At 39.8% G+C, this 18,009-nt stretch overlaps 1 protein-coding gene across 2 annotated transcripts in view; it reads right to left on the bottom strand.

Moving 5' to 3' along the window:
- Positions 1-18,009, bottom strand: part of LOC126344437 (uncharacterized) — a 200,293-nt gene that overhangs the window by 55,853 nt on the left and 126,431 nt on the right. For both annotated transcript variants that reach the window (XM_050002020.1, XM_050002019.1), the window contains one exon: positions 16,838-17,019. In XM_050002020.1, coding sequence (XP_049857977.1) covers positions 16,838-17,019 — 182 coding nt within the window. The remainder of the gene's footprint in view (positions 1-16,837; positions 17,020-18,009) is intronic.

Raw genomic sequence — 18,009 nt, 5'->3', positions numbered from 1 at the left:
CATTGAGGTTGATGGACATTGAGTATTTATTGCATTAATGTGGTATTTACAGGTAATCACTCTGCAACAGCATGTATTCTTAGAAATGATAAGTTCACAAAGGTACATGTATCACATTGGAACAACCAAAATAAAATGTTCAAACATGCCCATGTTCTGTATTTTAATTTAAAAACCCTACCTGTTACCAACTGTTTATCTAAAACTGTGAGCCATATGTTTGTGACTATTACAGCACCATCTACCACAAAGCAAAACAAGTGGTCCAACTAAAACATTCATATTTCTTTACATACTACATGAATATGGGGGTTCCTGTTTTAAAAACGCAGTTGATATCCATTTGACGTATGGCAGCACCATCTAGCTGGCCAACCATAGCACCATATGGTTTCGCCCTTCAAGCTAGACAAGTTTTGTTCTTTGTAGTTTATTATTTATGGTTTTTGCAGATCAGCTGTTGTAATGTTTATGTGCGCAGCAAGTGTTGACATGTGGGCATGGATGCTCAGTTAAGACACATAGATCATCATTCTTGATAAATGTGTTACAGGAAACACAAACATGCAAAATGCAGAATGGCACCACCATCACACGACATTCTTTTCACAGAGGTGTTTCTTGTGCCCTACTCAAACTGCTCCAAAAAAGCACACACAGTGTAGACATGCATACACTAAAGTGCGCGTCATACATGTTGGCGCCCAAGTTTAGGTTCATTCTGTGCATCTAACATCACAAAACACAGTCAACCAATAAACAGAGAACGACATTGCCAGATCTCGACTGCAGAGCAGAGCACAGATGAGTGTCTTCAGTTTTAGATATGTTCAGTCATAAATAAAATAATAGAACAAAATCAATGTCTTGATAGCAGATATCTTTTTATAGAAAGTTTGGAAAAAGCATTCTTTATACCAGTTGCTTCATATTCTATTAATTAATTAAACCAAACAAGCAATAAGACTCCCAATTCAGGCGATAGCAAGGAAAGGTGTTTGTATCAATCTCATGAACCGCCTTTTTGCAATAAAGAACAGTGGTAATTGTTTATTTCCTATTGTAGTTCGACAAAGTGTGAGTAATTCATAATCATACCAACAGTGTGTGTCAGTATTTTGCGTGACCTGTTAGATGCCTCATGGTGTTACATTGTAGGACGAGTTGTGGTAGTGTAACAGTTAAGGCATTGGGTTAGTAAGTGAAAGGTGTAGAGTTCAAACCTTGTGCGGTGCTTTATTTTCTTTATTTAAAAACAATATCGAAGTGTCTTACTTCACGAATTTTATTCGTTTGAATGCAATTTTTTGAAATTTCTTGTGCTTTGTCTCTTCATTAACCCTTTTGCTGCTGCAGACACGTGCTCCCCGCATACTGCACTGTGCGTGATTTTGTCATCACTGCACTGCTCGGCTGTGCTGACACATGGAGTTCCCACTGCTTTGACACACTTACCATTCGATTTCACCAAAACTATTTGGCCCAAAAATTAGATTTTTACACATCTTCTTGACTGATACCTTCCCCCCATATATGACGTAATTTTGTTTCGATGTTCAACCCAGTTATTGTTCAGCATTAAATATAGTAAACCATTGCACGAAATTTTGAAGAGTTTGCAGAGGTAAAAGACCATAGCGTATACTTTCCATATGGTCGAATTTAATTTCCACAATGTTGAGAATGAAATGTGGACAAGATACCTAAATTTCATATAAAATTTACTGTATAACAATACCTCATTTAATTTAAGTACCACATAGGTGTCGTATGTAATATTGAGAAATATTCAGTCTTTCACGACTGTAATAAAAGTTTTATTTACACTGGGTGCGTTTGGCTTTATTTTAAAGCACTTCAATCAATGACAGGTATGGCACACACACAATGGTACACATGTTCTCTTTCTTGTTTTTGTTCCACCGTTGCAGTTTTACCAATGGTATTAAAATATATTCCTCTTCTGCAATTGTAATAAGCGACTTATTTAGACCAGACACATTTCTCTCTTTTGAAGCATCTTCAGTGGACAGTACTTTGTCTCCTCCATTGCCAACTCACCTTTCATAGTTTTGTGCTGCGATAACACAATATTCAACATTTGTCGGCTGATCAGTGTTCTAGCAAATAAATGCTGTTTGTGTGTGCCACACACAAAAATTATATTTACATAGCCCAGAGCACTTCACTGACAGGCAGTATATTCAAGTCCTAATGTTTTTGTAAGTCCACAGTTTTGTCTACTTCCTTTTGGTTGATTGAAGTGCTTTAAAATAAAGCCAAACGTGCCCGTTGTAAATTAAACTTTTGTTACAGTCGCGAAAGACCTAATATTTCTCAATATTACATAATACCCCTTTGTGGTACTTAAATGAGATATCGTTATACAGTAAACTTTATATGAAATTTAGGTATCTTGTCCACATTTCATTCTCAACATTGTGGCAACTAAAATCGACCATACGGAAAGTATACTCTATGGACTTTTACTTCTGCAAACTCTTCAAAATTTCGGGCAATGGTTTACTATATTTAATGCTACATAATAACTGCGTTGAACATCGAAACAAAATTAAGTCATTTATGGGGGGGGAAGGTATCAGTCAAGAAGATGTGTAAAAATCTAACTTTGGGCCGAATAGTTTTTGTGGAATCGAATGACAAGAGTGTAAAGCAGTCGGAACACCATGTGTCAGCGCAGGCGAGCAGTGCAGTGACAAAATTGCGCACAGCGCGGAATGCGGGGAGTACGTCTCTGTAGCAGCGAAAGGGTTAATGCGGCCGTGGTGGGTTTACTTCATGAACTGAATGCTCCCCCCCCCCCCCCCCTAAATGTAAGCTTGCGAACTATGCTATACTATGGCGATGCTTCTCTTGGTGCATGAGTCGTGTGCAACTGGCAATGCAGCAATCTCCTGCATCTGGGGGGGGGGCATGCGCGAGCCGCCAAGATAAAAGAATTGAACTACATAAACCTTTGCTTTCTGAGTGCTCTGGAATGGCACTGGATTTGAATGATAGTCTCTGCATCTATAATTCAACACTCTCTCTTGGTGGACATCATAAGAGAATAACTTGATCACTTTTACATTGCAAAAATACATTACTAAACATAACAACACAAATGAGACAAAATTTAACAGGCAGCTAGTCCAACATGAAATAATACTTATTTCAGTCCTAACATGTCTATAAATTTCTCAGTTTTAATATTGCTAAAACCTTCAGTTAAACTGTCTGCAGTGTTGTGATCAGTTTACACATTCTTAAACTTAAGAAAACCATCCAAGACAGTCTTCCTGACTTTATTAAACGTTTGGTTCTTTCTGATATAACCTTTTTCATGGTAATCTCAGTGACACCTGTGTTTTCCGCATTGACCTGCAGGGGTAATCTAACAAAATCAAAACACTTGATCCCCTTTTAAAAAATCCAAAAGCCATACCACCTCCTTGCATGTCTCAAACATTACCATGTATTTCACTTCCAATGGATTCCCTTTTACTATTCCAGCTCATTGCTGCTCCAGGTAACAAAATTGTGTACCCTGTTACAGATTTACTATCAAGAGGGCACTACATAAGCTCAAATCTCTAGTTTGCTGCAGATAATGAAACATTCTTTTTACTTTGGCCCAATGAGAAACACTTGGTTTAAAGTTGAACTGACTCAACCTTCCTGCAATAAAAGCAATATCAGGTGAATTACATGTGGATATATACAAAAAACAACACACTGCCAAATGGCTTGTCATTCTCATTTTCACCAAAGTGATTGTCATTACATGGTGTAACTATAACATTGCAGTCACGAATTTTAAACTCTCTCAGTGTCTGCTGAATATAACTACTTTGATCAATTTCACTTGCTCTTGAGACTGCTCAATCTTAAGTCATAAAATAAACAACATCTCATCCATTTCTTCAATGCTTATGTGAAATTTCAAAAGATATTGATTTTTCCAATCCTCTCTTCCTCACCTATTACCACAACATCATCATCATGAACCCCAATGATCAAATGATTAAAGAAGAAAATACAAGGACACTTTTCACATTGCTCCCAACCGTACTTTTTCATCACAGAGCAGAAAAAATCATTCCAGTCCTTGCCTGCTTGGTGAAGCACATATAAACTGTTATTCAACAAACACAGTTTATTCTCCATGAAAACAAATCAATTTATGGGGCTATTAAGATTTATGTTTGATTTTCCATCCCCTAAATACTGTCATTGCTATCAGAATCCTCAAGCTACTTTGTCTCATTACTGGGCTGTATCTTTGCCAGTAATCTACTCCCAATATCTGGCTATAGCCCAGAGCAACTAAGCATGCTTTAAATTTAGTAATCTCACCTTCTCTGTTTCTCTTTATAGTAAATACCCACTTACTTCCTATGACATGGTCAGCTTTTGATCTGTCTATGAGTTGCCATGTATTGTAGCATTTTAGGCTACTCATCTCTGACTACATGGCTGTACACCACTTGTCCATGTGAACTGAGGCTAAAACCTCTTTACTGAGGTTGGATCGGATGGATTTACTTGACACACTTTATCGGCTTTGGCAGACGTGAACTCCGTCGTAACTTCCCTATTTGCACAGGCAATTTCACTTTCCAGCATGGTATCACACTCCATTGCTAGTAACTACATTGCCTTCAGTATCATATCCATCTTCATCTATAACCCTGGATTGGCTCCCATCTTATCAACAGCTGTTAACTCAACTGCACCGTTTCCAACCGGTTCTGCAATCTTTGGTGGTGTATTGTCACCACCTGTTGATGGATCGGGAAAGCTCAACTGCACTTTGTCATTACTTCCCCTAGAAGACATAGTTCTTTGTTTACTGTAGCCTTCCGACGGAATACTCTCTCATTAAAGATGATATTTGTTCTCAAAAGGATTTTTCTTTGTTCAAGACTCTGCAGGTGATATTCTTTTGATCCTGCTTCTGCTTCAACATAAACACAATCCTCTGCCCATTCCACAAGTTTGTCATATGTCAATGTGCTTCTCCAGGCTCTAGAGCCAAACACTTTGACCTTTTTCAAGTCTTCTTTAATAATTCTATCTGCTTCCAGACTTCATATTGGATTCTTCCACCAACAGATCTTGTTGGACATTTATTTCAGACGTGGCAGGCCGACATTAGAGATTCTTCCTAAAAGATGTTGTGCAAACCGCCTTAGAATAGTTGACACCTCACATTGTAACAATACGAGAGGAAGAAAGTTGCTACTCACCATATAGCGGAGATGCAACTTTCCTTCTCTCGTATTGTTACATTCCATCCTGGATTTTCCATTGTTTGATTGACACCTCACATTGGATATAACTGCTTGATTCAGGCGCTTTGGTTTTCCAGGGTAACATGCCCCTCTTCCTTGAACAACTATTCAAATTTGCTGATGATGTACTCAGTCCCATTTTCCAACTGCAAACTGCCACGCCTGCTCAGCATTTTTCAAACCATAAGGCATGTAACAGTATTCAAATAGGCCAAAGGGTGTGATGATGGCCATCTTAGGAATATCCAGTGAAGCATAGTGATCTGATGGTATGCCTTGGAACAATCTAAAACAGAGAAAAAATTAGAACCATGTAGTAAATGCATGAAATCCTGTATATGAGGAATGGGGTTGTTATCGATAATGGTATGAGTCTTAAGGGACCTGTAGTCCCCGCACATGCGTAAGGTGCTGTCCTTTTTAGGAGCAAGGTGAATGGGTGAAGACCAGTTGCTATCAGTGGAGCGGAGGATGCCCGAAGCCAACAGATCCAGTGCGATCTCCTTGGCACGTAGAAGCCTGCAAGCGTTAGGGTACCTGGCCTTATAACATACAGGTGGGCCAACGGTGCTGCAAATCCTATGACAAGTGCCATTAAAATGTAAATGTCGTGTGACTGGAGTCTCCCATGGGGTAGGCCATTAGCCGGGTGCAAGTCTTTAAACTTGATGCCACTTCGGCAACTTGCATGTCAATGGTGATGAAATGATGATGATTTGGACAACACAACACCCAGTCCCTGAGCAGAGAAAATCTCCGACCCAACTGGTAATTGAACCCAGACCCTTAGGATTGACATTCTGTCGTGTGGACCACTCAGCTACTGGAGGCAGACGGTGCCATTACTGGTGGCCGATACTTGCGAAGGGGGCTTGGCAAGAGGGGTCAAGAAGGGATCCACAGGCAATGTCAGTTCACTGACCTTGATGAACCAGGATGGCGTAGGCAGGGCGTCAGCTGTAGTTGACAATGGAAGGTGGGGTGCAGGAGTTGCGTGGTACCAAGAATAAGGAGGGGTGCATGCAGCTGCGTCTTGGAGATTCACCCATGGCGATGCGGAAACGACAGCAGAGGGTGAAATGCTTGACACAGGAGCAGGTTGGCGAGAAGACGTAGTAGGGGCATGTGTTGGGTCACTTCATTGCGGTTCCGCATATAGGCAACATTTTGTACATTGTGCATTTGGCAACTCAGGGGAGGTAGAGGCAATGCTGGTGCATAAGGCAGCGTTCTGGATGTGGAGTGTGTTGATTTGCGAGTGCACGTCCGACAGGTCAGAGAGCCATGCAGTAATGTGCACAACAGGGAGGCACATGTGGAAACCATAGCCAAAGAGGTAGAACCTGAAGTCGTGCTGAACTCATGTGAGCAAGGAACAGTAGAGCCAGATGTGTGGCAGAGCGCAGCAGCCTGCAGGTCTGGTGAAAGTTCGTAATGGTGTAGAAAATCCAACCCAAGCCCAGGTTCATCCACGTCAGCAGCGTAGAAGATCCAAGGGTAGGTGTGATGCAGTGTTAGGTGAAGTGACATCTTGTTGGAGCTATGGACTGCAATAGGAGAATGATTGGCAGCAAACAAGATGAGGGTAGAAGATGACAGTGTGTCGGCAGTGTGCTTGGCTGGTATTAGGATAATGTCACTACCAGTGTCAACGAGAAAGTAGATGCCCGTTGACATGTCCTTAGTATAGAGGTGTCGTGTCACTGACGTGAATGGTACAGCATTGGATGATAGAGGCCATGAAGGAATGCTGTGGGACGTGGCACCTAAACGTGACCAACGGTCTCAGTTGTAGAAGGCACAAGATGCGCGGCAGTTTCGAGAGGCATCCCCGTAAGTAGTGTGGAACCAGTACAATGGGTAGGCCAGTTGGCGAGGCAGTGCAGTGGGGAGGCGGCTGCACTTGACTGTGTCGGAGCAGGTAGCCGATCGGGCTGCTGCTCAAGCAGGGTCCACAGCTGTCAGTAGCCTGCTGGCAGTACCTCCTGTTGGCCACTAGGTGGCAGCTCCTGTCTGGCACTGAGGCACCAGGGCAATTGCCATAGCCTCTACTGGCTGGGCATGAAACCAGAGGTGCAAGCATGCCAACTGAGTTTGATGGAGATGTTGTTCATCACAGGCGGTGTCAGTGACAAATGATAGCGTAAGCCTGATCTACCATGTGTAAATGAACCTCTAGTGGGTCAACAACATTAGATAGATGAAGTTGCAGATCCGAAGGCAGTTTGAGCATCGATAATGTTCAAAGGGCGGTGTCAGGTAATACTTGATTGTCGATTAAAGCACGTAGGTGCTGACAAAGTTGCGATGGGGTGTGGTTGAAAAGATGCTCCTCCTGAATAATTTGATAGAAAGCCTCTTCCAGAGAGTGGGAAAGGTGCTCAATAAGCAGTGATTTGGCAGTCAAATATTTTTGTGATATGGGTGGTGAGAGGAGCAAGTTGCTGATGAGGTCTGTAAGTGGGTGGAGGTGGCTCTTCAGAAATGCCGTGGATGTCCAGGAGGTGGTCCACTAAAGCGAACCAAGTTTTTGGAGTGTCTTTTTGCAAAGTAGGTAGCTTAGGGAACCTGCTGGGTAACACTTGTTGAGGCAAGACCGGCAGAGATTGGCATGGGAAGAGCCAGACACCTGTGATGAGAGAAGAGTAGTCGTGAACTGTGCATCGTCTGAGGTCAGAATGGCCGGCACCATTACAAAAGCAGGCAGAAGGCAGTCATAGTGCAACCATGGTGTGGTGGGTGGGGAAACCAGAGTGGTCAAGGCAATCAGCGTCATCAAAATGGTGTGTGTGTGTGGGGGGGGGGGGGGGGGGGGGGGGGGTGCTGCAACATTGCGGAGGAGCTGACCCAGTAACCAGTAACCAGTGCAGGTGGAATGGCCAGTGCTGTAATGAAAGAGGGTGGAAGGTGGTTGCAGTGAAACCACAGTGTGCCAGTCACAAAAACCAGTGGAGTTGTGGTGACTGGCATCGCCTAAACAGCATGCAGGGGAGGGGGGGAGGGAGTGTGTGCTGCAACACTATGTAAATTAGAATGTGTTAACCCGTGCATAGAAATGTTCAATTCATAGTTCTGGATCTGTCCCATAGGTAAGCGTTGTACATGTTGTTGTGCTTCCACCTTTGGCAGTGGCCATGTTGTGCCAGTTAAGGTTAGGTAGCCACCGGGATGGCCGGGCGTAAATTATTATTCACTCTTAACCAAATCTTAAGTACACTTGTCCATAGTTAATAGGACCCAGTACACTTGCACCATAAGTTGTGGTGGAAGCAATGTGGATTGGCACAGGAAGTTGATAACTTATGACAACAAGCACAAAATAACTTGCGATGAGACGACAATTGTGTTGGGGTCACCACTGTGGTTATAACATATGGTCGGTCAGTAATAACAGAGCCTAAGTATCAGATATGCATTTATTAATCACTACAACAAAACAAACATAGCAGAAGGACAAGTTATGCTCTGAGAAGAAGGTAGAACAGAAGCAGTCTAAGGAAATAGAGTCAAAGAGAGGGTGCTCTGCACCATGGACGCCACAAGTCATATATTGATACAGTTTCAAAGTGGTGTGAAGACTGTTGACTTTATTTCAGTTTTCAGGAACAAATCAGTGAAATCAAACAATGGAAAATACAGGATGGAATAACAATATATTCTGTCTACTGCAAAATGTCTCCTCTATGTGGTGAGTAGCAAGTACTGTACTGTTAAGTAAATACTTCGAGAAACATTTTCTTCCATGCCACGTTTAGTTCAGGTTTTGAAAGGACAGAAACTACACTGCAGTTTTTTTGGAAATTTTTTATCAAGCGTTAACAACCTTTAGAAGTAAAAATATGACACTGCTTGTGACCAAGATAGACACGAAGACCATGCCTACAACAGTAGTACAAGTTTATATGCCAACTAGCTGCATAGATGACGAAGAGATTGATGAAATGTATGATGCTATAAAAGTAATTATTCAGGTAGTGAAGAGAGATGAAAATTTAATAGTCATGGGTGACTGGAATTTTATAGCAGGGAAAGAGACAGAAACATAGTAGGTGACTATGGAATGGGGGTAAGGAATGAAAGAGGAAGCCGCCAGGTAGAACTTTGCACAGAGCATAACTTAATCATAGCTAATCATAGCTTTGTTCAAGAATAATGAAAGAAGGTTGTACACATGGAAGTAGCCTTGAGATACTGGAAGGTTTCAGATAGATTATATAATGGTAAGAAGAATGGGTAGCTTTGAGAGATGAAATAGTGAAGGCAGCAGAGGATCAAGTAGGTAAAAAGACGAGGGATAATAGAAATACTTGGGTAACAGAAGAAATATTGAATTTAATTGATGAAAGGAGAAAATATATAAATGCAGTATATGAAGCAGGCAAAAAGGAACACAAATGTCTCAGAAATGAGATCATCAGGAAGTGCAAAATGGCTAAGCAGGGATGCCTAGAGGACAAATGTAAGGATGTAGAAGCATATCTCACTAGGGGTCACATAGATACTACCTACAGGAAAATTAAGAGACCTTTGGAGAAAAGAGAAGCACTTGAATGAATATCAAGAGCTCAGATGGAAACCCAGTTCTAAGCAAGGAAGGGAAAGCAGAAAGGTAGAAGGAGTATATAGAGGGCCTATACAAGGGCGATGTACTTGAGGACAATATTATGGCAATGGCAGAAGATATAGATGAAGATGAAATGGGAAATATGATATTGGGTGAAGAGTTTGACAGAGCACTGAAAGACCTAAGTCGAAACAAGGCCCCAGGAGTAGACAACATACCATTAGAACTACTGACAGCCTTAGGAGAGCCAGTCCTGACAAAACTACCACCTGGTGAGCAAGATGTATGAGACAGGTGAAATACCCTCATACTTCAAGAAGAATATAATAATTCCAATCCCAAAGAAAGCAGGTGTTGAACTATCAGTTTAATAATTCACAGCTGCAAAATACTAACACGAATTCTATACCGACAAATGGAAAAAATGGTGGAAGCCGATCTTGGGGAAGATCTGTTTGGATTCCACAGAAATGTTGGAACACGTGAGGCCCTACTGCCCTACGACTTATCTCAGAAGAAAGATTAAGGGAAGGCAAACCTATATTTCTAGCATTTATAGATCTAGAGAAAGCTTTTGACAATGTTGACTGGAATACTCTCTTTCAAATTCTAAAGGTGGCAGGGGTAAAATATAGGGAGCGAAAGGCTATTTACAATTTGTACAGAAACATGATAGCTGCTATAAGAGTTGAGGGGCATGAAAGGGAAGCAGTGGTTGGCAAAGGGGTGAGACAGGGTTGTAGCCTATCCCCGATGTTATTCAATCTGTATACTGAGCAAGAAGTAAAGGAAACAAAAGAAAAATTTGGAGTAGGAATTAAAACCCATAGAGAAGGAATAAGAACTTTGAGGGTCACAGATGACATTGTAATTCCGTCAGAGACAGCAAAGGACCCAGAAGAGCAGTTGAACGGAATGTACAGTGTCTAGAAACAAGGATATAAGATGAACATCAACAAAAGCAAAATGAGGATAATGGAATGTAGTCAAATTTAATTGGATAATGCTGAGGGAATTAGATTAGGAAATGAGACACTTAAAGTAGTAAATGAGTTTTGCTATTTGGGGGGCAAAATAACTGATAAGGGTTGAAGAGGAGTTTGTGGCACAAGTTTACTAGAAGAAGAGATCGGTTGGTAGGACATGTTCTGAGGCATCAAGGGATCACCAACTCAGTATTGGAGGGCAGCGTGGAGGGTAAAAATTGTAGAGGGAGACCAAGAGATGAATACACTAAACAGATTCAGAAGGATGTAGGTTGCAGTAGGTACTGGGAGATGAAGAAGCTTGCACAGGATAGAGCACCATGGAGAGCTGGATCAAACCAGTCTCAGGACTGAAGACAACAACAACACATAAGATTAAAGTTTCAAGATTAGCTGAGGTTTCCCAATACTTGTTTTGTCTAAGGATACTGACAATCACCACACATCCAGAAGTGGCAAGCATTATTCCTCACATAAGTTGTGACAGATACTGATACCTATACCTTCATGTCCATTACTGATGATTCTCCGGCAGTTAACACACTTCTCTATTTCAGCCATAACATTTTGAATCAAATATTTGGTTAAAATTAATGACTAGTATTATTGTTTTTCACTACTTCATCAATTACTCTCAAGCCCAGTTTCGAATATTTCTTCCCTGTCATTAGTTTTACTGATTACTACCAACAATAAGGCTTATCACTTTCCTGTCCATTAGTTGTAAGTTCTCAAGAATCAAGAATCACAGAATCTGGTTTCGAGTCCCAGACTGGCACAAATTTTGAACTTTCGCTGTTGCATTGCAGCAATTCTCTCTACAGCTGGAAGCAATTGCTTTCTTTCTATCTCTTTTCCATTCCATTTCCTTCCATACATTTCACCCCAGTTGTTCATGTATACATCCCAGCGTCTTCATCATGAGTGGTGTCTGTTCTCTGACACGTGTCTGAGAGAACTGACACCACTTATATCTATAACATGCCTTGCTATTCCTATCTGGAGATGAGCTACTCTGGCAGACAGATAAGTAGCTATGTCTCTTTGAGACAGACAAGTGCTTATCAATGAACACATTAAGACATTATATGAGTAATCTACAGAATTACAGGTCCCTATCGTTAACGTCGATATGCAGCAGGATTTTGGAACATATGTTGTGTTCAAACATTATGAATTACCTTGAAGAAAATGGTCAATTGACACACAGACAACATGGGTTTAGAAAACACCATTCCTGTGAAACAAAACTAGCTATTTATTCACATGAATTGTTGAATGCTATTGACAAGGGATTTCAGATCGATTCTGTATTTCTGGATTTCCGGAGGGCTTTTGACACTGTACCACACAAGCGGCTCGTAGAGAAATTCCGTGCTTATGGAATATTGTCTTAGTTATGTGACTGGATTTGTGTTTTTCTGTCAGAGAGATCACAGTTAATAGAAACTGACAGAAAGTCATTGAGTAAAACAGAAGTGATTTCTGGTGTTCCCCAAGGTAGGTTTATAGGTCCTTTGCTGTTCCTTATCTATATAAACAATTTGGGAGACAATCTGAGCAGCTGTCTTCAGTTGTTTGCAGATGATGCTGTCATTTATCAACTAATTAAGTCATCAGAAGATCAAAACAAACTGCAAAACAATTTAGAAAAGATATTTGAATGGTGCGAAAAGTGGCAGTTGACCCTAAATAATGAAAAGTGTGAGGTCATATACATGGGTGCTAAGAGGAACTTGTTAAACTTTTGTTAAATGATAAATTAGTCTAACCTAAAAGCCGTAAATTCAACTAAATACCTAGGTATTACAATTATTAACAACTTAAATGATACGAAACACATAGAAAATGTTGTGAAGAAGGCTAACCAAAGACTGCGTTTCATTGGCAGGACACTTAGAAAATGTAACAGACTTCCCAAAGAGACTGCCTACACTACACTTGTCCGTCCTCTTTCAGAATACTGCTGCACGATGTGGGATCCTTACCAGATAGGACTGACGGAGTACATCGAAAAAGTCCAAAGAAAGGCAGCATGTTTTGTATTATCGCAAAATATGGGAGAGAGTATCACAGAAATGATATAGGATTTGGGCTGGACATCATTAAATGAAAGGCATTTTTCATTGCAATGGAGTCTTCTCACGAAATTCCAATCACCATCTTTCTCCCCCAAATATGAAAATATTTTGTTGACACCAACCTACATAAGGAGGAATGATCACCATGATAAAATAAGGGAAATCAGAGCGATATATGAGATTGGAATAATAGAGAATTGTGAAGGTGGTTCTATGTACCCTCTGCCAGGCATTTAAATGTGATTTGCAGAGTATCCCTGTAGATGTAGATGTAGACTTTGAATTTTATAAGCTTAATACTATTAATGAAGTATTCATATAAAAGATTTTTCATATTTCATTCTTTACTCTGGCAGGGAAGCCTACAGAAGGTTGTTTGAGGTGTGATACAATACATAGCCCATTTACTTTTAGTCAATATCATTTGATATTCCTGGGGCCAGAGGGAGTCCCAATTTGGAATGTTTAGAACGAGAGTTTCAGTTCCAGAATTTGGTTTACAACCAGAGAAATTTTCCCAAAATCCTTGGTCCAAACTGGAGGTGGTGCTTTTTTAGGGTTTATTTCCTAGGCAATTTATTCCAGGTGAAAATATGAACGCCTAGTGCCTGTTTGAGTACTTAACTATGTGTGTGAGCTATTGCATTATTTTTTTATTTATTTACCGGTTTGAACTGTATGAATGTTGTCAACACATAAATGTAACTATACAGACACATAAATGCATCATTGTACTGAAGTAGAGGCAAATGAATACATACATACATTACTTATTTTGCTATGTTATGTGTATGTACTGAATAATTCATTAATTTTTGAATGTGTTGCAATTTCCTCATAATAATTACAGTTAATCAATAAGTGCAGTTAATCTAGGGCATAATTTTGGCATAATTTATATATCATTTCATCTAACCTTTGACAGTATAAAAAGACTTTTGCAAAAAAAATTTGGCCTATGGTATTCCTGAAGGGATGTGTTTCTCTTTTGTTGTTGGATCACTTATGGAATTAGGTTGTATTATTCTATTTTGCTACATAGCTTATAGTGTAGTGTAATTTGTGACAGTAGATGAAAAGCTGGAAGCTTTCTGAGGTCACTGTTCTTTTGTTCAGTATATCCCAAACAAACCAGAGAAGTGCAGGAAAAGGATTTTTGTTTAAGCAGATGCTAAAACATTCTTCACTAGTAACATTGAAGTATATTGTGGAAAACAACCTAAAGGACCATACAGTGTTTCTAATTGTCCCTGCGATATTCTAAGGAAGGCTAGTTACTCAGGAAGAAATGTTACAATGAATAATTGGTTCACTAGCTATTCATCAGCTAAATACCTTTCGAAAAAGTGACTAACATGCATCAGCAATTGAGAAAAAACAAATGCAAGACTTCACAAGAATTTTTACCTGGGGAATTAGGGCTATCCACTCCCCTTTATTTAGATTTCAGAATGATATGACGCTAGTTTTATATGTGCCAAAACAAAACAAGGCAGTTATATTACTTTCAACTATGCATGATTTTGGAAACACTGATGAAGTTACAGGTAAGTCAGAGGTAGTTTTGGATTACAATAAAATAAAGAGAGGAGTTGACACAGTCGATCAACTGGGAGGTGTGTATTCCATCGCACAGGTGACAAGAAGATGGCCATTGGTTGTATCCCATGCTCTAACAGCAGTAATCAATGCTCAAATAATTTTTCATGCAAATGAGGCAAATCCAAAACAGAAGAGGAGAATTTTTTTGAAAGATTTAGCACTGTCTCTTATGAAGCCTCAACTAGTGGAAAGAGCTAATATTCCTTCACTTCCTGCAGATATTGTAACTTTCCTTGTGAAATCAAAGATCAACATGTTGAAAGAGCTAAAGGGCCTACCACCAAAAACAGAGGTTGAGGTGTGACCTCTTTATCAAAACTAAAATTCATTTTACACCCTACAAAAAGCAGATGGACCATCAAGTATAGCATGAGCATCTGGTTTAACAGGTATTTTATTCTTCTTACTGCCAGATGTAGTAATCAGCTCAATATTGGCTATAAAATTATTCACCACATGTCTCTTCTTTTAATAATATTTCTGTAATTCCATGTTGCTCCCGCTGAACCCTACCTTTCCTCAGCACATACCTAAAACCTCATTCCTGGTTACCATGACCAACTATATCCTCACACGCAATTGTTTCAACTTTGAAGTCATCACTGACAAACAAATCTGTGGCACAGCAATGGGCAACCCCGTGCCACCATCCTATGACAAGAAGAATCCTTCCTAACTACCCAGAAACCCAAACCCATCAGTTGGTTCAGATTCAGTGATGATACCTTCTAGACCTCCAGAATCTCAACATTTCTCCCCAGTTCTCTTCACCTGGTCTTCCTCGGCCCAAAAACACACCTTCCTTGATGTTGACCACAACTTTAAAGGTGGCTACATCAATACCTCTGTCCAATCAAGTCTACCAACCACCAACAATACTTCCACTTTGACAACTGCCACCCATTCCATACCTAGAGGCCCCTTCCATACAGCCTAGTCACCAGCGTCCATCACATCTGAAGTGATGAGCACTCCCTCTACAAATACACCATGGGTCTCTGTAAGGCTTTCACAGACCAAAATTAACCTCTCAATCTTGTACAGATACAGATTTTCAGTAGATAGTGTCTCCAGACATCTACAACCATCCACATTCCCACCATCTGACCACAAAGGAGCACTCACCTTGTCACTCAGTACATCATGAGTGGAGCAGCTGAATAAAATTCTCCCGCAGGCTACTGACTACCTCTCATCAAGCCCTGAAATGAGGAACATTATCCGTTTCATGCTTCCCACAATGGTATTTTACCACCAAATGAATCTTTGCAAAATGCTTGTCCATCCCTACTCTGACCCTATTCCCAGCCCCTTGCCTAATGGCTCATATCACTGCAATAGACTTAGATGCAAGACCTGTCCCATCCTCCCACAACTACCTACTCCAGTCCACTCACAGGCAACATGTGCTCCATCAGAGGTAGTGCTACATGTGAAAGCAGTCAAGTGGTCTAAAAACTAATCTGCAAACACAGTGCTGTTTTCTATATGGGAAAGAAAAACAATAAGCTGTCTGTCCATATTAATGGACACTGACAAACTGTGACCAAAAGACAGCTGGACCATGTAGCTTTGAACATGCTGCCCTACAGAATTCATTTCAGTGATTGCTTCATAGCCTGTACCATCTGGATCCTTCCTATAAACTCCAGCTTTTCTGAAATGCCCAGGTGAGAACAATTCCTGCAATATACCCTACATTCTCGTACTCTGCTGGCATTGACCTTTGCTAGGCCCTGACCTTCACCCACCTACAACACTTCCCTGCTCCCATTCCAACACTACACAGCCTTCTATCTTGCCTCCTCTTTACCCCCACCACCAACAGGTTGTTTCTCTCACCATGTTAAGTAGCTCACAGTCCAGATTCAGTGGGCAGAGACAGTGGTCATATGTGTGAGTGAGTTGCACTTCTGTGATTACTTAGGAGAAAATGAAAATTATGTACACCAGATTCAATAGCTTTATTTACCTAAAAAATAAAAATTATTTGTGAAGGTCAGTGCTCATTTGATTTGCAAGAATAGCTTATTTGACCTATAGAGCTTTTTAAAGGAGATTATTTGATAGGTGAAAATGTTTACTAGCACAGAATTAGTTTAGTTTATAACTACTAATTAACTGAAAGAAATCATAACTGTTTACGTACAATTACTACTTTTCAGGAGACTGAAGTACAAACTAGAACGACAAAAACATACTAATGTGTCTATAAATTGAACCAGACATTTCTGTTCATGCCATTCATGCATGTGATTCATTTAATGTAATGTGACATATTTAAATCATTAAAAGATACTGAATGCTGACCTCTCTCTCACTGCTGGATTGTACACTTGTTCAAGGAGCTGTAAATTTTTTTTATTATGGACCTTACAGGCTTCTTTCCAAGCTGTTTCAAACACAGAATCTTCTGAGTCAATGGTATTAGATAACAGTGTAAATTCTATTTTTTTTATGCTGTCAGTGAAACGTGATTCTTCTTCTTTCACCTGAAAAAAAGCAGTGCAAAATATTTAAAATTAACCAAGGAAGTGGACAGCATTGGGCATTTTATTACAGCTTTCAGAGCTAAAAGACAGTAACAAACTTTGATCCTAAATTAACATGAGACCATATACTTCTAGAAATACTGGCTAGTTCTTTCCACTGGTTGTTCTAAAGAAGAATGTAATGCTAACTAAGTATAAAACACATTCACAGCATCTCTGAAATATATTTCTCTTATTCATTATTGATATTGTTGAATGCTGTCATTGGTGAAGTGGAAGGTGTTTCTAAATGAGATTAGATTAGATTAGGTACCGTTTCCATTCCATAGACCCAAAAATGAGATTAATACGTAGACTGACATATGAGATGGGTGTGGAAAATGTCAGAAAGTATAACACAAAAAACAAAACATTTGAATATAATACTTACTACCACAATCATGTGTCAGGAGACTGTAAAAATAAATGAACATACTACAGTAAACTGAAACTGCTAATATTTACAGAATTAATACAGTTTGAGAATGAAACACTGTTATGCATTTTTAATGAATTCATCCTACACAAGGTAGCTAACCTTGACTGTTGTGACCAAGTACTATCAAAGTTGAAATCCAACAGACATTTTTACTTTAGCTTGTCTAACAGACCCTGTTAAAATACTCATATATAGAGCAGAAGGAGTTACCTATCATAAAGGTTTAATCTGAAACCAAGTTTTTAATGATTGCTGGAAATTTATTGAAAATGTGTTTCCTGAATATTGGACCCTTTTCTGGATCAAGGTAATTGATTTTAGGTCTTTATTTAGATTGTTCTTATTCCTGGTTTCATACTATGTACTGAGCTATTGGTTGGAAACAGAGATATATTACTTGCAACAAATTTCATTAAGGAATAAATATACTGAGGAGCAGTAGTTACAATACAAAGTTTCTTAAACAGGGCTCTAAATGATGTCTCTGAATCTACACCAGAAATGATTCTTAT

Source organism: Schistocerca gregaria, chromosome 1 (assembly GCF_023897955.1).
Source record: "Schistocerca gregaria isolate iqSchGreg1 chromosome 1, iqSchGreg1.2, whole genome shotgun sequence".
Taxonomy (NCBI): Eukaryota; Metazoa; Arthropoda; class Insecta; order Orthoptera; family Acrididae; genus Schistocerca; species Schistocerca gregaria.
Note: the sequence above shows the minus strand (reverse complement) of the source record. Positions and strands in the feature narration are given on the sequence as shown.